General features: G+C 38.5%; 1 protein-coding gene across 3 annotated transcripts in view; it reads left to right on the plus strand.

Moving 5' to 3' along the window:
• The window catches only part of CTTNBP2 (cortactin binding protein 2), a 157,567-nt gene extending 149,338 nt beyond the window's left edge, over window positions 1–8,229 (plus strand). For all 3 annotated transcript variants that reach the window (XM_056118605.1, XM_056118606.1, XM_056118607.1), the window contains 3 exons: window positions 478–604; window positions 2,050–2,151; window positions 7,165–8,229. In XM_056118605.1, coding sequence (XP_055974580.1) covers window positions 478–604; window positions 2,050–2,151; window positions 7,165–7,413 — 478 coding nt within the window. In that variant the 3' untranslated portion in view covers window positions 7,414–8,229. The remainder of the gene's footprint in view (window positions 1–477; window positions 605–2,049; window positions 2,152–7,164) is intronic.
• The last annotated feature ends 6,950 nt before the right edge of the window (window positions 8,230–15,179 follow it).

Here is a 15,179-nt window from a genome sequence, read left to right on the forward strand (position 1 = left end):
GATCACTCCTGGTGGGCTCAGGGTAACCTATGGGATGCTGGGGATTGAATTGGGTTGGCCACATTCAAGGCAAATACCCTACCTGCTATACTATCTCTCTGACTCTGCAGATATTTTTTGTGAAATAAAATTTTATCCTTTGGAGAATAGTGAATGAACATTATAAAAAAAAAAAACCTAGTGTGGTTTTATTCCCTTAGTACTGGGATCTCTTCCTTGTATAACTCTCTTTAATCAAAATGCTTTTCCTACCCAAACCCACAATCCACAAAAGGTACAATGTCTATATATCCATATTAGGAACTAGATGGATGCTCTGACTAGGCCCTCCCGTTGATCATCGATTTGCTCGAGCGGGCCCAGTAACGTCTCCATTGGAGACTTTGTTGTTACTGTGTTTGGCATATCGAATACGTCACTGGGAGCTTGCCAGGCTCTGACTAGAAAAAATAAAAATCTCTTTGAATCTTGCACTAGGTCTATAGAGAATGATTTATCATTGACATTGGATCAAAGACTCTCTCTGTGTTCTGATGACGAAATGGACCTTGTTAAAGAACTTCAGAGTATGTGCTCCAGCAAATCAGAATCTGACATAAGCAAGGTAAGTGATGCCAAGGGCAAAGGCATTGGATGGCTCCACCCAACAGCTTAGTGACAGATCTATAGTATCAAATAAGAAATTCCTTATTGGATAGTATGATTAGTGCTCTGAATTCCTGACCTTGTTAGGAAATTTGGTTTTCCAAAATATCACTTTGAAAATAAGGGAATTCTTTTTTCTACAGTTTGCATTTTCCAACTCCTCTGAAGGTCCTAAAGTTAAAATTAGGTGTTGATTGCATTAATACATCATAACAAACACTTCTAGAAACCTTTGTGTGAATATTACATTTCCTTAGGTTCCTATAGTTATTCATATCTTAACTAGAGCAAGTAAATTATAATAAGAGAGCATCGCAGGACTAATGTTTTAGACTGAGAATCAGCTGGTTTTGTTGTTCTTGTTGTTGTTGTTGTTGTTTTACAAATAAGACAAATAATTGACCTGCATGCTGAAGACAGTTGTAATTCGGCAGTAAAATTTGAGACCCAAATGTGGAAATTAGTAACCCAAAATCTCAAATCAGCAACATCGGAGCCAGAGCAATCGTATAGCGGGTAGGGCGTTTGCCTCGCACAAGGCCTACCTACATTCAATCTTGGCATTCATTATGGTCTCCCAAGCACTGCCAGAAGTTATTCCTGAGCCAGGAGTTATCCCTGAGCATCACTGGGTGTGACCCAAAAAGCCAAAGGAAAAAAATAAATTAAAAGCATCAAGTTCAACCTGTTTTGGCGATCTGATACCTACATCAAGTTCAATCAAAAATCCTCCATAAATTCTTCTTTTAGAAAATGCCCTGCCACAGAGGCGGGGTGGGGTTGGGAGGGTGTGGGGGTAGAGGGGTACTAGGATCATTGGTGGTAGAGAATGGGCACTGGTGGAGGGATGGGTACTTGATCATTGTATAACTGAAACCCAAGCACGAAAGTTTGTAAGTCTACAACTGAACCTCTTGGTGTTTCACTAATAAAAAAATAATTAATTAAAAAAAATTTTTTTTTAAATTCTTCTTTTAGTTGAAGGGAGTACAGGAAGGTAGTTATTATACTTTAACAGCCCCAATCTCAAGGACAGTGTAGGATTAAAGTTTTCCTTAACCTTGCTGGAAATGAAATCCTCATCCACTGAAAAAAAATGAGGTGATGATTAAAACCTTGCCAATTTTATATTCCTTTTCACTATTAGGCTCATCTGATTGTTGTCTTTCAACTTTAATAAATGCTCTTTCCTTAGAAACTCATTCATAAGTATGCTCTGGTAGGGCTCGGGGCCTTCAAAGTGCCAGGACAGGAGATGAGGGTGTATTCTATAGAGCTTATTTAAGGTTGGGGAAAAGAGAAAGATAAAACTCCTGCTATGAGATTTCTACAGTGACTCTTAGCTCTGCCTTGAGCATGTCACATTTTGTGCAAGCATGACCTGCTCTGTGTTGTATTTTACAGATTGCTGATTCCAGGGATGATTTGAGGAGATTTGATAGTTCAGGAAATAACCCCGGATTTTCAGCAACAGCCAATAACCCAAGAATGCCAGTGTCACCAAAGGTAAGTGCCCCTTTCCTTTAAACATGGGGTAAAGGGAGATTTCTGTGGAATTGACATCACAGATACTCTTGAAGTGAATCGCAAAGTTATTTTTAAACTTAGCTACAAAATAAGAAATAGGGTTAAGGTAAATAAATATTACTGTTTGGATTCCAAGATTTTAGGTGACTTTTGAGAAAGTCTCCATTTGATTTTCATTTCTACATGCCAGTAGTAGAAATGATGCAACTTCTATTTTTTCAGTAGTGCCATGTACAGTGTACTTGCTTTCGGGGCAGGAGTGATATTACAGCAGGTAGGGCATTTGCCTTATAGGAGGCCAACACGGATTAGATCCCTGGTACCACATCTGATCCCCTGAACCCTGAAAGAAGAGTGATCTTTGAGATCAGAAGTAAGCCCTGAGCACCACCAGGTGTGACCCCCAAACAAAACAAAACCAAAGAAAAAAGAACTTACCTCATATGTGAGAATTTTTAAGATTTACTGCAGTTAAGGAAAATGCTTAACTACAACAACAAAAGATCTCATTTTTAGTTCAGTTTTTTAAACTTCCACTAGCATGCATTTATGATCCATTCAAAGTCTTTCCTTTAAAACCAGATCAGAACGTGAAATAGAAGAACCAGGATTCCAATAGACTTCACTAACCCTTCAGAAAAGCTTCTATGATTGGTTAATGAATGTCAGGAGATGGCCCAACTTGATACTCCTGGGTAAACAGAAACAATGGAACTGTTTCTTACCCCGTAGTCATTTTGTGAGGATGCAGTCTTTGGAGAGACATTTTGTGAGATGTGGTTTGTTCACCAAGGCATGTCCTTTGTGATGAACATACTGTTCCCTGTTCTCATCTACTCACATGGCATTACAAGACCCGTTGAAGGGGAAGAGCAGGATTATAGAGTGAACATGGCGAGACTATTAAGGTTTTAATTCTTATCACCGGGCAGCCCTGAGTGCAGCTGCCTTTACTCTCACTGCTTCATTAGTTTCGGTTCTGATTAGTTCAGTGTGAAAGTATGCATGCTGTTGAGTGTTGGGGGGGAAGGGAAGCCTGACCAAAACCGAGTTTCGAAGTAAAAATTATCTGTGAAGAAGGTAACCTTTCTGGCTCATTCTGCTGTAGAGTCTGGTTTGTAGCTTGGAATTTGAAAACAGTTTAGAAACCAACAAAAGCATTTGGAGGGGGTGACCTCAGCAGGTGACTTTGGGTCACCACTGTGAATTCTGGCTGGAAAATGTTTTGTCAGGAGCTGCCCCTGAACTTTGACTCAGCACATTTCTCAGGCCTCCAGAACCATTCTTTACAATTTCTTGTAAAACTCTCAAGTGTGTGGTAACATGCGTCACGTGGATCTGGGCAGAAGAACAATGAGCCATTTTTTTCCCTCAGTGTCAAGTTGCTCTTTCCCATATAAAAACGATCATGAGGAGGACGAAGAGATTGTAAGTTAAGGCCTATACGTTCATGCAGCTGACTCCAGTTTGATACCCAGCTCCACACTGTCAAACCCTCACATTGAACCTCTGGCCTAGTTGGCCAAAAATCATCAGGAACTCCTGGGTCTCTCGAGCACTGCTTGGGAGGCACCCCAAAATGTTGGCAGTGACTGTTGACCATTGCTTAAATAAGTCTAATGAAAACATTTTTATACCCCTCCCTCTGTCACATGACATCAAGTTGTGATATTAGGTATTAATCTATATATATATATATACATATATATATATCTCAGAATATAATACTGAGATCCAGGGAGATGCCTCAAATTGCTGATTTTATACTTTGCATAGGGAAAGTCACAATTTCAAATCCCAACACCAAGTTGGATATGTGTCCCCCAAAAAACAACTACAACAACAACAAATTCTGGAAGTGGGATAAGCTCTGTTCAGTTTGAGATAATTTTGTTTTAAAAGAGATTGTTTAAAATGGGCTCTTTATATTCTCTAGGTTGACTGTAGAATCATGTTAGTACAAGTGTGTCGTAAGCCATCTTCTCCAGTGGCTGATGTCTCAGAACTTGCCAGCAGAGGGCAAGTTAACGCTCACTTGGGAGTCTTCTGAAACGTTGGCAGGCTCATTCCTTGTCTGTCCCAGTAAATGCAACCAGCCTTTCCTGGTTAGACGCCCAGTTCCTTCTGTTATCAGGAAGTCACTCCCTTTAGAAGAAAGAGCTCTCCAAGTTAAAGTCACTTTCTCTTTAGTGACAAAAAGGGATCTTTAGCCACTAGAATTCATTTGGAAGACAAGAATAATGAAGAAATCATCTTCATTTTGCAACACTGTAACTCCTTTCTGCTCCAACAGTGAAGAAACCACTTTAGATTTATTAGTTAAATGAATGTTTGCTATCTTTCCAAATTTGAAAAAAAAAATGCATAGACACATTTAAGTCAAGAGAAAGAACAAGTACTGGCACTGATAATCATTTTCCTCTCAAATAAATGAATACCCCTTGAGGCAAAATTTCTCATCTTCATTTGCATAATAAAATTCACTTGAGGATTTATTTTTTTAGCCCCCAGTATCCCTAAATATTTTTATATACTTGGGTCATAGTACATCCTGCCCCTAAAGGACATTTAAAGTTCCTGGAAATTCTCGTATGAAGTCATGGGCTTAAACAAAACATAAAATTCTACTTCTTATTGTCTCCCATTTTGTTTTCATATGTTTCTTCAGAGGGGCTTCTAACATGTAAATTACTGCTCCACATTGTACCTTATGCAGAGTTGCAGTCCAGTTTGAAGGAGCTTGTATCTAGGCTGGAGAGATAGTACTTGGAACTATCTCTGGGCACTTGCTTTGCATGTGGCTGACCTGAGTTTAATGCCCAGCACCATACCTAATTCCCCAAGCATCTCAGGGTGGTCCCTGAGCACTGCTAAGTGTCGCCATGTTCGCGGGCTCTCTGGACAGCTCTATCTCACCGCCCACGTTGGGTGCCCTAAAGCCACTGTGTGTGGCCTGGATCTGGACGGCTGTTGGCCAAGGACAGACTAAGGAAGAGATGAGAGCCAGGCTGGTTGGTCTTAGTTGCAGTTTATTCCAATGCTCTCTTCATTCACTCCTGTCTCTCTCCCCTTTCTTTCTCTCCTCTCTCTCTCTTGCCCCCAACTTCCTTGCAGTCTGGGCTGACACTGCCCCCAGTCAGGTAGTCATATCATCATAAGAAAGCCCTCTCTGAGGGACCATCACGTTCAAAGGGAACACCACCTAAAAGGCATACCAAAGCTCTTCCTGACTGCCCAAGGGCAAAATACTTCCTAAGGTGTTTTCCTCTTTTCCTCAGTCCAATAACTATCAATATATCAATACTAGCTATTTTTGTATGGGCACAGTAAGAGATAACATTTAGACTTGTAGGGCAGCTCTCCTGGGAACATCTTGCCACAGACTCAGACTACAGCACTCAGGCCAGATTAATCGTTCCTAACCCTAGCAGGGTCCAAATCTAGTTATTACGTTTGGATCATGACAGCATTTGTCCATGACCAAGCTCTTAACTTATGGTTAAGCATTATGGCACTTTGGCCAGGCCCACCTAGATGCCAGGGTAGCACTTAGCTTACGACTTACCTTGGTTCCATCCAGTCAGTCCCTCGGCGGGGACCCTGCTTTTAGGGGCGCTAGGAAATAAAGGGAGCTGAGACTTGGTGAGAGAACAAATGCCCAGGAGGGAAATATTACTGAGAGTCACATTACAAAAGCATTTCTTCTTGTGTCCATATGAAAAGGAGACTGCTCTGAATAAACTATGCAAAGGACTTAGGGAGAAGAGAAAAACAATATTTACAAGTCAACAGAGCACAAAGAAAGAAGTTACAAATAAACACAGAAGAATAGGAACATTGTGATGGGAGCAACCCAATAAACCTAAACTACCTGAGGCTATTCAGGAAGGACAGAACAGTGTTATCCTACACTTGGGACTCCTGAGCTTCCACTAGGAAGACTCTACCCCCCATTTCCACCCCACCCCCAAAGAAATTGCAGTATCCTCATAGCTTTTAGCAGATGGTCAGTGTTGAATGCATTGCTATAATTTAACAATTAGATGTGGGCCAAGGAAGACCATCTGCCTTTGCTTTCTCTTTGGCACTATCCCTGTGGGTTCCCTGAGAGAATTCACTCTCTTCACAAAGTCTCTGTATACCAATTGGCAGTTGCCATTTTATATCTTGTCTTCTACATACTTCATATGGATTGAATTTGCTGTTGATTGAGACGAAATTACAAATTAGAATTGGGCTTCCTTGGCCCATATCTGTTCTCTAGATTTAAGAAGTCAAGAGGAATGTAACTGCCAGCCAAGGCCAATCGGGTACTTCCCATTAAAAGTCTTGGGTATTTTATCTATTTTACATTGTTAATCTGCTGATGGTTACATTACTATTTGGTTGCATTAATGCTTTTAGGTTGAAAAAGGAGGGGAAATAATCAGTGGCAGCTGTTTCTGAGACATTTGGAGGAACTCAGTAAAGCCCAATTTCTTGTTTAATAGCAGAATTTAACTTAATATCAACCTATGGGAAAACATCTTAAGTGAAACGTTTCAAAAGATTTTTTATTGTGTTTGTAGTCCAATTTTTACTGACCTAAAGCAGAGAAGTTTGTGACTCACCCAAAACTGGTAGTTAATTTATAGAAGTGCTGACAAATAACTGGTTGCAACTGTCAAATTTGGCAATTTTTTCAAGGGTGGATCTTCTTGAAGATCCTGTTGGTAAAGAAATTCCAGACTACTGGGCACCAGTTCTACTTCCTCCCTCTATTGGGTATTTTTGATTCCATGAAAAATGGAAGCTCAGACATTAGGTCTACTTAATATTAGTCATTCAACTTCTCGTTGTCTTTCGTTGTGTTCTTTGTTTTACCCTGAGAATTGGTGTTTAAGGAGAAACTCCTCCATCCTTGCTCAAAGTCAGGACAAAACCTGAGACTGATAACAGAGGTCAGTAACGGTATCAAATGTGGATCACTGTTTTGTCTCTTTTCTCTGACAGGAGGTCAGTCCTCTCAGCAGCCATCAAACTACCACTACCGAGTGCAGCAACAATAAATCAAAGACTGAGTTGGGTGTATCAAGAGTTAAATCTTTTCTTCCTGTTCCTAGAAGTAAAGTCACCCAGTGTTCCCAGAACACCAAAAGAAGCAGCAGCAGCAGTAATACAAGGCAAATAGAAATCAACAACAACTCAAAAGAAGACATTTGGAATTTACGCAAAAACGAAGTAGAAAAACCTAACAAATAGGCCTGCCTACAATATTCTCACTCTTGTGTATATTTCTTTCACACAGAAACCAAGGACAACCAGATGTACATACTTTTAAATGACTAAAATATTTTCACTGTAATATAAAAGTATGAGTGCGGGACCACTATTCAATTTTTTGTAAAGAATGTATTTATAAACCAACATTTTGTTGCTTTTTTTCCAATTCTGTAGTATTAAACTTCAATACTGAGAAGTCATGCCAACTTTTGGAGTAGTTTTATAATAGAAAAATTGTAATAGTTTTAATCAACATGTTCAGGGGTATTAAAACAACTGTGTGTACTGTATGTCTATAGCTATATATATGTACATATGTATATATGATTAAAGTACATGACAAGTTACATATTATGTTACAAAAGCTATATAACATTTGCTTAACTAATATGTACATTTTAAATGGAAATCATAATTTTATCTTCACTTGAGAATTACTAGAAATAATGTGGCAATAATGAATCATTTCCTAAACAGTTACTTTTCATTAAAAGCCATATTTAGTATTTTGCCTGTTAAATTCTAGTTTTACATTTGAAATCTTTTAAATCTTTTAATGGTTAACACTGCTAATTGGTTGTATCATGTATATTTATGCTATGAGTTTGCATTATGACTCCTATAAAATATGAAGTTATATAATGCAATAAAAGTGTTATCTTTTTTACAAAAGTTTTGTACCTAAGTGGATATAAAAATTTAACTACATAAATGCTTCATTAACTTAAATCAGTTAATTCTTCAAGTTAGTTTTAGTAGCACAACTGATAATAAAACTGATACTATTTTCTAGAACTATTCCTTCTAAAATTCTTAAATTACATTTGCTTATACAATTCAAAGTTAAAGATGCTTTGACACCAAATAAAATATTAAATTAGTGAGATAACTTTACTATCAATAATTCTTAGTGCTTAATACATGGAGGGATATTTGTGAAGCTTTCTGCATTTCACTAGCTTTTCACAGAAAAACCCACTCTTGTGAGGATACCATATGAGCTCTCTCCTATGTAGGGTGTAAAAAAATAAACATAGGAAGGGAACAACAAATTGCCAAAGGCACCAGCCTGAGGACTGGTCTACAGAACTGAGCTTATTACAGGGGACAGGGACATGGAGACAGTGGTGAAGGGCATGGTGTTAGAACCTTGTACGAATGGAACCCTATCACTAACAGTATTATAAGTCATGGTCCCTTCTAAATAAGAAAAAATATGGTTTAATGCACTGATGCTTGCACATAGCACCGGTGACTCACACTTGTCAGTGGCTTAATTAACTGAAGTCAGTATGTTCAAATGAAAAATAAAATTTGAAGAGTAATGTACACTAAACAAAATAATTTTGAGGAGCTGGAGCAATAGTACAGAGGGTAGGGCATTTCCCTTGCATGTGGCTGACCCAGGTTCAATCACCGGCAAGCCGTATGGTCCCCCCATGCACCACCAGGAGTGATTCCTGAATTCAGAGCCAGAAGTAACCCCTGAGCCCCTGAGCATCGCTGGGTGTGGCCTAAAAAGAAGTATGCATATACATATATATAATTTTGAACATAAATACCAAAATATTATATCATACCAAAAGTTTGCTTGTCTGAGAGCAATGAAAGTCCTTTTTTTAAAGCATAATGGTTATATGATATTAAATGTTCAGCCACCCAAATATCTGCAAATAGCTTGAAAAATAATTGAAATAAAAGAAGTCTTTCTATCAAGGAAGAACTTGCTCCAACAATTGTCAGCATTCCCTCCAAGCTTCAGCTCTACAAAGCAAATCTTAGGGTGTATAGCCCCATGCACAGGGAGGGGTTCAGAAAGATGGAATAGAACAAAGAGGTGCCATTGAAAAGCAAGGCTGAGGAAACAAACTGAACACAATCATTCCTTTGAACAGGACTCAAAGTCTTTGTTTTCTCAAAAAGATACTAATCTTTGGAACAAAGCTGCTCTCAAAATCAGATCAGCATACCTAGCTTGTGAAAGCTTTAATGTGTTTTTCCTCATGCTAACATACACCTGCTTAGAGCATATCAAATTTGATACAGTGATAATGCATTGTGTTTATATTGGTTTTACTGAAGACAAAGATTCCCATATATCCAAGAACCAGAAAAAATAATTACATCACTAAGATAAGCATATTCTGTAACAAAGGCATGTGCCCCCGGTGGGCTCTGGGGACCATATTGAATACTGGGGGGATGAAACCTGGAGCGTCCATATGCAAGGCAAGTGCCCTGCCTGCTTTAGTCTCTTCATCCACAGTGACATACATTATTAACTGATTCATGCAACTTTGATTTGTCTGTAAAGTCAACATGTGCTTTTATAATGGGATGACGGTCTACAAGACTTGTAAAAGGGTGTTTCCCGCAGGGTCTTTGTAAATACAGAGGCCAAATAATGGGTCCTATCAATGTAGTGAGTTACAACTAACGTTTCATCTATTTTGTTGTTGAAATGGTGCTAAAGGATCAGGGATAGGGTACACACCCAATGTTGTTTGGTGACTGCACAACTATTAGTAAAATATAGAAAATATCCACACATTACAGTGTCACAGTCTAAAAGCAAATACTGCCTACTTGCTGTGTTCATAGATTTGGACTTTCTTGAATGTCTGTGTTGTTTTAATGTAATCAAAAGATTATTTAGAAGATTAAGGTATTGTAGGTAGAAATTCTGCCACATTGTATGATTGAATAGATCTTTCAATTTTCAGAAAAACAAAATAATCTGCTACACTCAGATAAATAGCATAGAATTGAGATCTCAGAAGTAAGCCACCAGCTGTATGAACAACAGAGGATCAACATTATAAAGTGGAAAAAGGAAAACCTCTTCAACAAATAGGAATCAGAACTGACCAGTCAAACATAGCATGAGAGAGAAGAAATTAACTGGACCACTGACCACTGTCTCATGGCATATGCAAATATTAATTTAAAATATACTAAATAATTTTAGATCTGAATCTATGACTTATGTTAAAGAAAACATAGGCAGAATATTCCATAATGTTGACTCTGAGTTCAGTGCTAGGAGTAAATCCTCAGGGGTAAAGCTCTTGCCTTGCATACAACTGACTGTGGTTCAATGGCTGGAACCATATAATCCCCAGGCAACACTGACTACAGCCCTAAGTCCCCCAAGCATTTCCAAGGTGGCCCACTACTCAGTTGGCTGAGAATCTCCAAGAGGGACACTCAAGGCAACCTGAACATTACTTTGGGAGGAAAATAAATTTTCTAATTGTATACTCATTATGAAAAATAGAACATATTCCTCAAGAGGAAAAAACAGAACCAATGTAGGATTTAGCAATCCCTCTTCTGGGTACAGATCTATGAAGAAAGAAATTCACTATATCAATAAGATATCTGGACCCCCATGGTCACTGGAGCTAAGACATAGAACCAACCTAATTGGTGTTGAAATGGAAAAAAATTGAGAGATAAACACATATCTGTACGTTCCCAAAAAAGGTAAATGCACATATGGATTAAAATTACATATACAACATATATAACAGAATAACATCATTTAAAAGGAAGAAAATATATTCATTGTGAGCATCATTCTAAATAAAATAAGACAAATTTAATTATTGTCTGATCATATATAGGTATATGATTGTATGTATGTATATATGCCTATATAAACTAAAAGCAAAAAACTCATGAACACAGTACAGATTAAAAAACAGGCATAAGACCACAACACCCAAAAGAAGAGAGAGAACACAGGGGATTGCCCTGCCACAGAGACGGGGGGGGGGGGGATGGGGGATGGGGGTGGGGGGATATTATCCATGGTGGTGGAAAATGGGCACTGGTGGAGGGATGGGTATCTGATCATTGTATAATCGAAACCCAAGCACAAAAAATTGTAAATCTACAACTGTAAAAAAAAAAAAAAGAAAGAAACAAAAAAAAAAGAATGTGAACTCCATAGGAATGGAATCTACATGACCTCATCACTTGATTTTAAAGCAATAAATTAAAAAAAAAAAACAGGCATAAAGCCTGAGAAAAATTGATGAAGGTGATCAAAAAAAAACTTTCAGTTTCTAGATAAGTTCTAAGAATATACTGTATACAACATGATGTATATAACAGTTCAACAATGGTAATTGCATATTTGAAAGTTGCTAAGCTTAGATCTCCAAAGTTATCAGATATTTAAAAATTTTTAGCTTTGAGGTGATGGAGGTGTGAACTAAACATGTAGGATTTGTTTTGCAATGCCTGTGTATCATGCTGTGCATGTTATACCTAAATCTACAAAAGTCTGGAAAAAAAATTATTACTACAGTCTGCCATATTTCCTTAGCATAGGAGGAAACAATCAAATAAACTGGTTTTAAATTATTATTTTATAAAATTTAACACCAAAGCCTCAAGAGACAAGGAATAGAAAAGAACTACCTCAACCTAATATGTCATCTTGGAAAGGCCTACAACCAACATTTTATCAATAGCAAAACTTAATTCATGCTCTTAAAATTCAGAGAAAGCAAGGATTATATTCTCATTAGCTCATTAAAAACATGCACACAAAAGTAAAAATTCACATATAAAAATTAAATTTATTATTTAGAGATGATATGATTATAGAAAATCCTATGGTATTTACAGAACAAATAGAGTTAGTTGGTGAATTTAGTAAGACTCAGAATAAGCTCAGTATACAAAAATTATATTTTTTATATTCTATCAATATGCAATAAAATAATTTATGAAAGCATCAATTATATTAAATAATTGGAAAAATGACAATGGGTGTAAAACTTACTGAATAATATAAAGTAATGCTAACAGGTTAACCATGATCTAAAGAAATGTAGAGATATAGCATGTTAGTGTAAGGAAGACATAATATTGAGTCTATTTCCCCAAAATCAGTAGATTTAATACAATCTAAACCAAAATTCCATCACCATCTTCTGTTAGTCAACAAGGTGCACATGACTTCTCTTTCAATCCAGAAATTTCTGATTTATCAGCATGATTCTTTGAATTAGGGACAACACAAAGATATTCAAGTCACTTGAGTTGACTACTCACTCACTGATTTGGGATATGTTCGTCTCTTTAGGAACAGAAAACAAATTTTATTTGGTTTATGAGCCTCTGTGCAAGGAGGCCCCCAAAAGTTCTGGCTTTCTTCCTGACAAATCTTTTAAGGGGTGTTAAGACCAAATATAATATTACTTTCACTAAAATATTTTTTGGTTAATTCAAAAGTAGTGTGTTTGCTTTGTTAAACCAGTTTGTTGTTTCAACCTTTCTGACAATTTACTTTAGCAGGGAATTTCCAAAACTGGCCTGTGAGTAATGACAGGAACTAGAGTAATATGTAACACCTGTGTGGTGTAATTTTAGAAGCCAGGTGAAATATTCTAGCCACAATGCCCTCATTTCTGACCTGTCTTATTTAAACATGACATATTGTGACTTTTGTGCTGTAGCAAATAAGAGTACAGTTGCTGAAGTAATAAAATGCCTTTTTTCTACTATTGAATGATCGATGCAATTGATTTCTGACACTTAAATTACCGGGGCCCTTGTGTCTTTGTGGGTCTAGAGTATCATTTAATTTTGGGCCGAGTGATAGTAGAGAGAGTAGGGTGATTGCCTTGCACATAGTCAACTCGGGTTCAATCCCAGCCACCCGTATAGTTCCTTGAGCCTCTCTAGGAGTGATCCCTGAGTGCAGAGCCAGGAGTAAGGAAGCCCTGAGCACCACTGGATGTGACTCCAAAAACAAAGCAAAAAATTCCCAAAATATATTTGTATTATATATTGTTAATCAGGTACCTACAATAGTCTCAGATTGGCTTTTTGTTTCCCCCCTCTCCTCTGTTTTTGATGATATTTGGAATTGCAATTCCTCCATTTAGTTTGAAATCATCAGCCATGATAAATGAAGTGGGGTTTAAACATCAATAACTAGGTTGTGCTGCTAGGGACGCAATGAAGACCAAGCATTGGACAAGAAAGTGCATGAAGAATAGCTTTTGATTTTGATATAGATACTTTTAATTAATTATTACTTTTTTAACTTCTGGGGTTCTAGAGGCCACACTCAGTAGTGCTCTGGGGAGTTCCTGGCTCTGTGCTCAAGTCAGTGCATTCCTTGCAGTGCTTGTGGAACCTTATGTAGTGTCAAGGACTGAACTGTGGTCCATTGCTTGCAAGACAAGCACATTAACTACTGTACTATCTCTCTGGCCTGTGAAAAGACTTTTGATCAAGAGAATCCTAGCTGAATTGAGGGACTGTGATGGTAGAAAAATGTGCCAGATTTAATATCAATCTATCAGAAGGTATGCTATTAACTACTTGATATAGCAGCCTGCTCAGATGGGGGCTGAGCATCCTCCACCCAGATCCTCCATATTCCAGTAGGCAGGGGTCACACCCACCAACTGGCCCCCTGGCACTGTGTAATCCCATCAACGGCCAAGACCCAGAGACTATAAAACCCAGCTCCCGGAAGAGAACAGCGCAGAGTCTCCTGCCCCCACGCCTGGCTGTCCTCGCCAGCACCCCTTGGAGGAGAGCAGGTTGAGTTTCCCTCCCCGCCCCCCCCCGACCAGGGCTCCAGCCGAAGACCTCCAGAACCAGCCACCACCATGCTGATACCACTCTCCACATGCATGAAGGGACCTGCAGAAGAACAAAGGCATGCGGGTCCCGGGGCTGAGATCTCCAAGCCTGCTCGGATGGGGGCTGAGCATCCTCCACCCAGATCCTCCATATTCCAATAGGCAGGGGTCACACCCACCAACTGGCCCCCTGGCACCGTGTAATCCCATCAATGGCCAAGATCCAGAGACTATAAAACCCAGCTCCCGGAAGCACACGGCCACATTTGCGGCCGCATGACATCTTTTTATCTCATTCTTACTTTGGACAAATTGGCAGGCTACTGAATGTAACCTGCACACACGGCAGAGTCTGGCAAACTCCCCGTGGCATACCCAATATGCCAACTACCAGTAACAATGATGGGTCTCATTCTCCTAACCCTGAAAGAGCCTTGAATATGGCACTTTAAAAAAAAAAAAAAAGATCTCAGGGCTAAGATGAAGGAGACGTTACTGGGGCCTGCTTGAGGCAATCGACGAACAACAGGATGATTGTGATCGTGATAGCAGCCTTACTTATTAAATCTCTAACATAATACTATATGCCAGTAATTTAATAAATCTATGAATGCCTGAAAAAAAACTGATGTAAAATACTTATCATATTGACTTGATGATGGTGTCCTAATGTAAACAGGAGCGTCTTTCAAGAAAAGTTTCCCACTCTCACCCTCAACACCAGCATCAGGAAAATATATAGTTCATTTAGAATTTTTAATTTTTTTGCATTGTCATAGATGGGGGCGGGAGGAGGAAAACAAAAGAACTGGTATGTGGAGATTACATGCAATCGGCTTGCAAATACTTTGTCCATGCAGACTTCTGAGCTTCCAAACAGGACCTCTCACAGAGGCTGTTCTCTCTGGCCCCAGGTCAGCACCTGCAGAAAGGTTTTCTACTAAAACATATTTTCTGATGAGTTCACAGGTCATTTGACATTGATGTTTCCAAGTTCCATTTTTAGTTTTTCTTTACTACTGCCATAATTTCTGTCTACCAAGCCCTCAGAGAGACACATTCTTGGTTTATTTCACAGAAGCATCCTAGTCAACTAATTAAAAGTTTAGTAGCTTATAAGTATCCATCAAAAAA

Source organism: Sorex fumeus, unplaced genomic scaffold (genome assembly GCF_029834395.1).
Source record: "Sorex fumeus unplaced genomic scaffold, SorFum_2.1 ptg000037l, whole genome shotgun sequence".
NCBI classification, from domain to species: Eukaryota; Metazoa; Chordata; class Mammalia; order Eulipotyphla; family Soricidae; genus Sorex; species Sorex fumeus.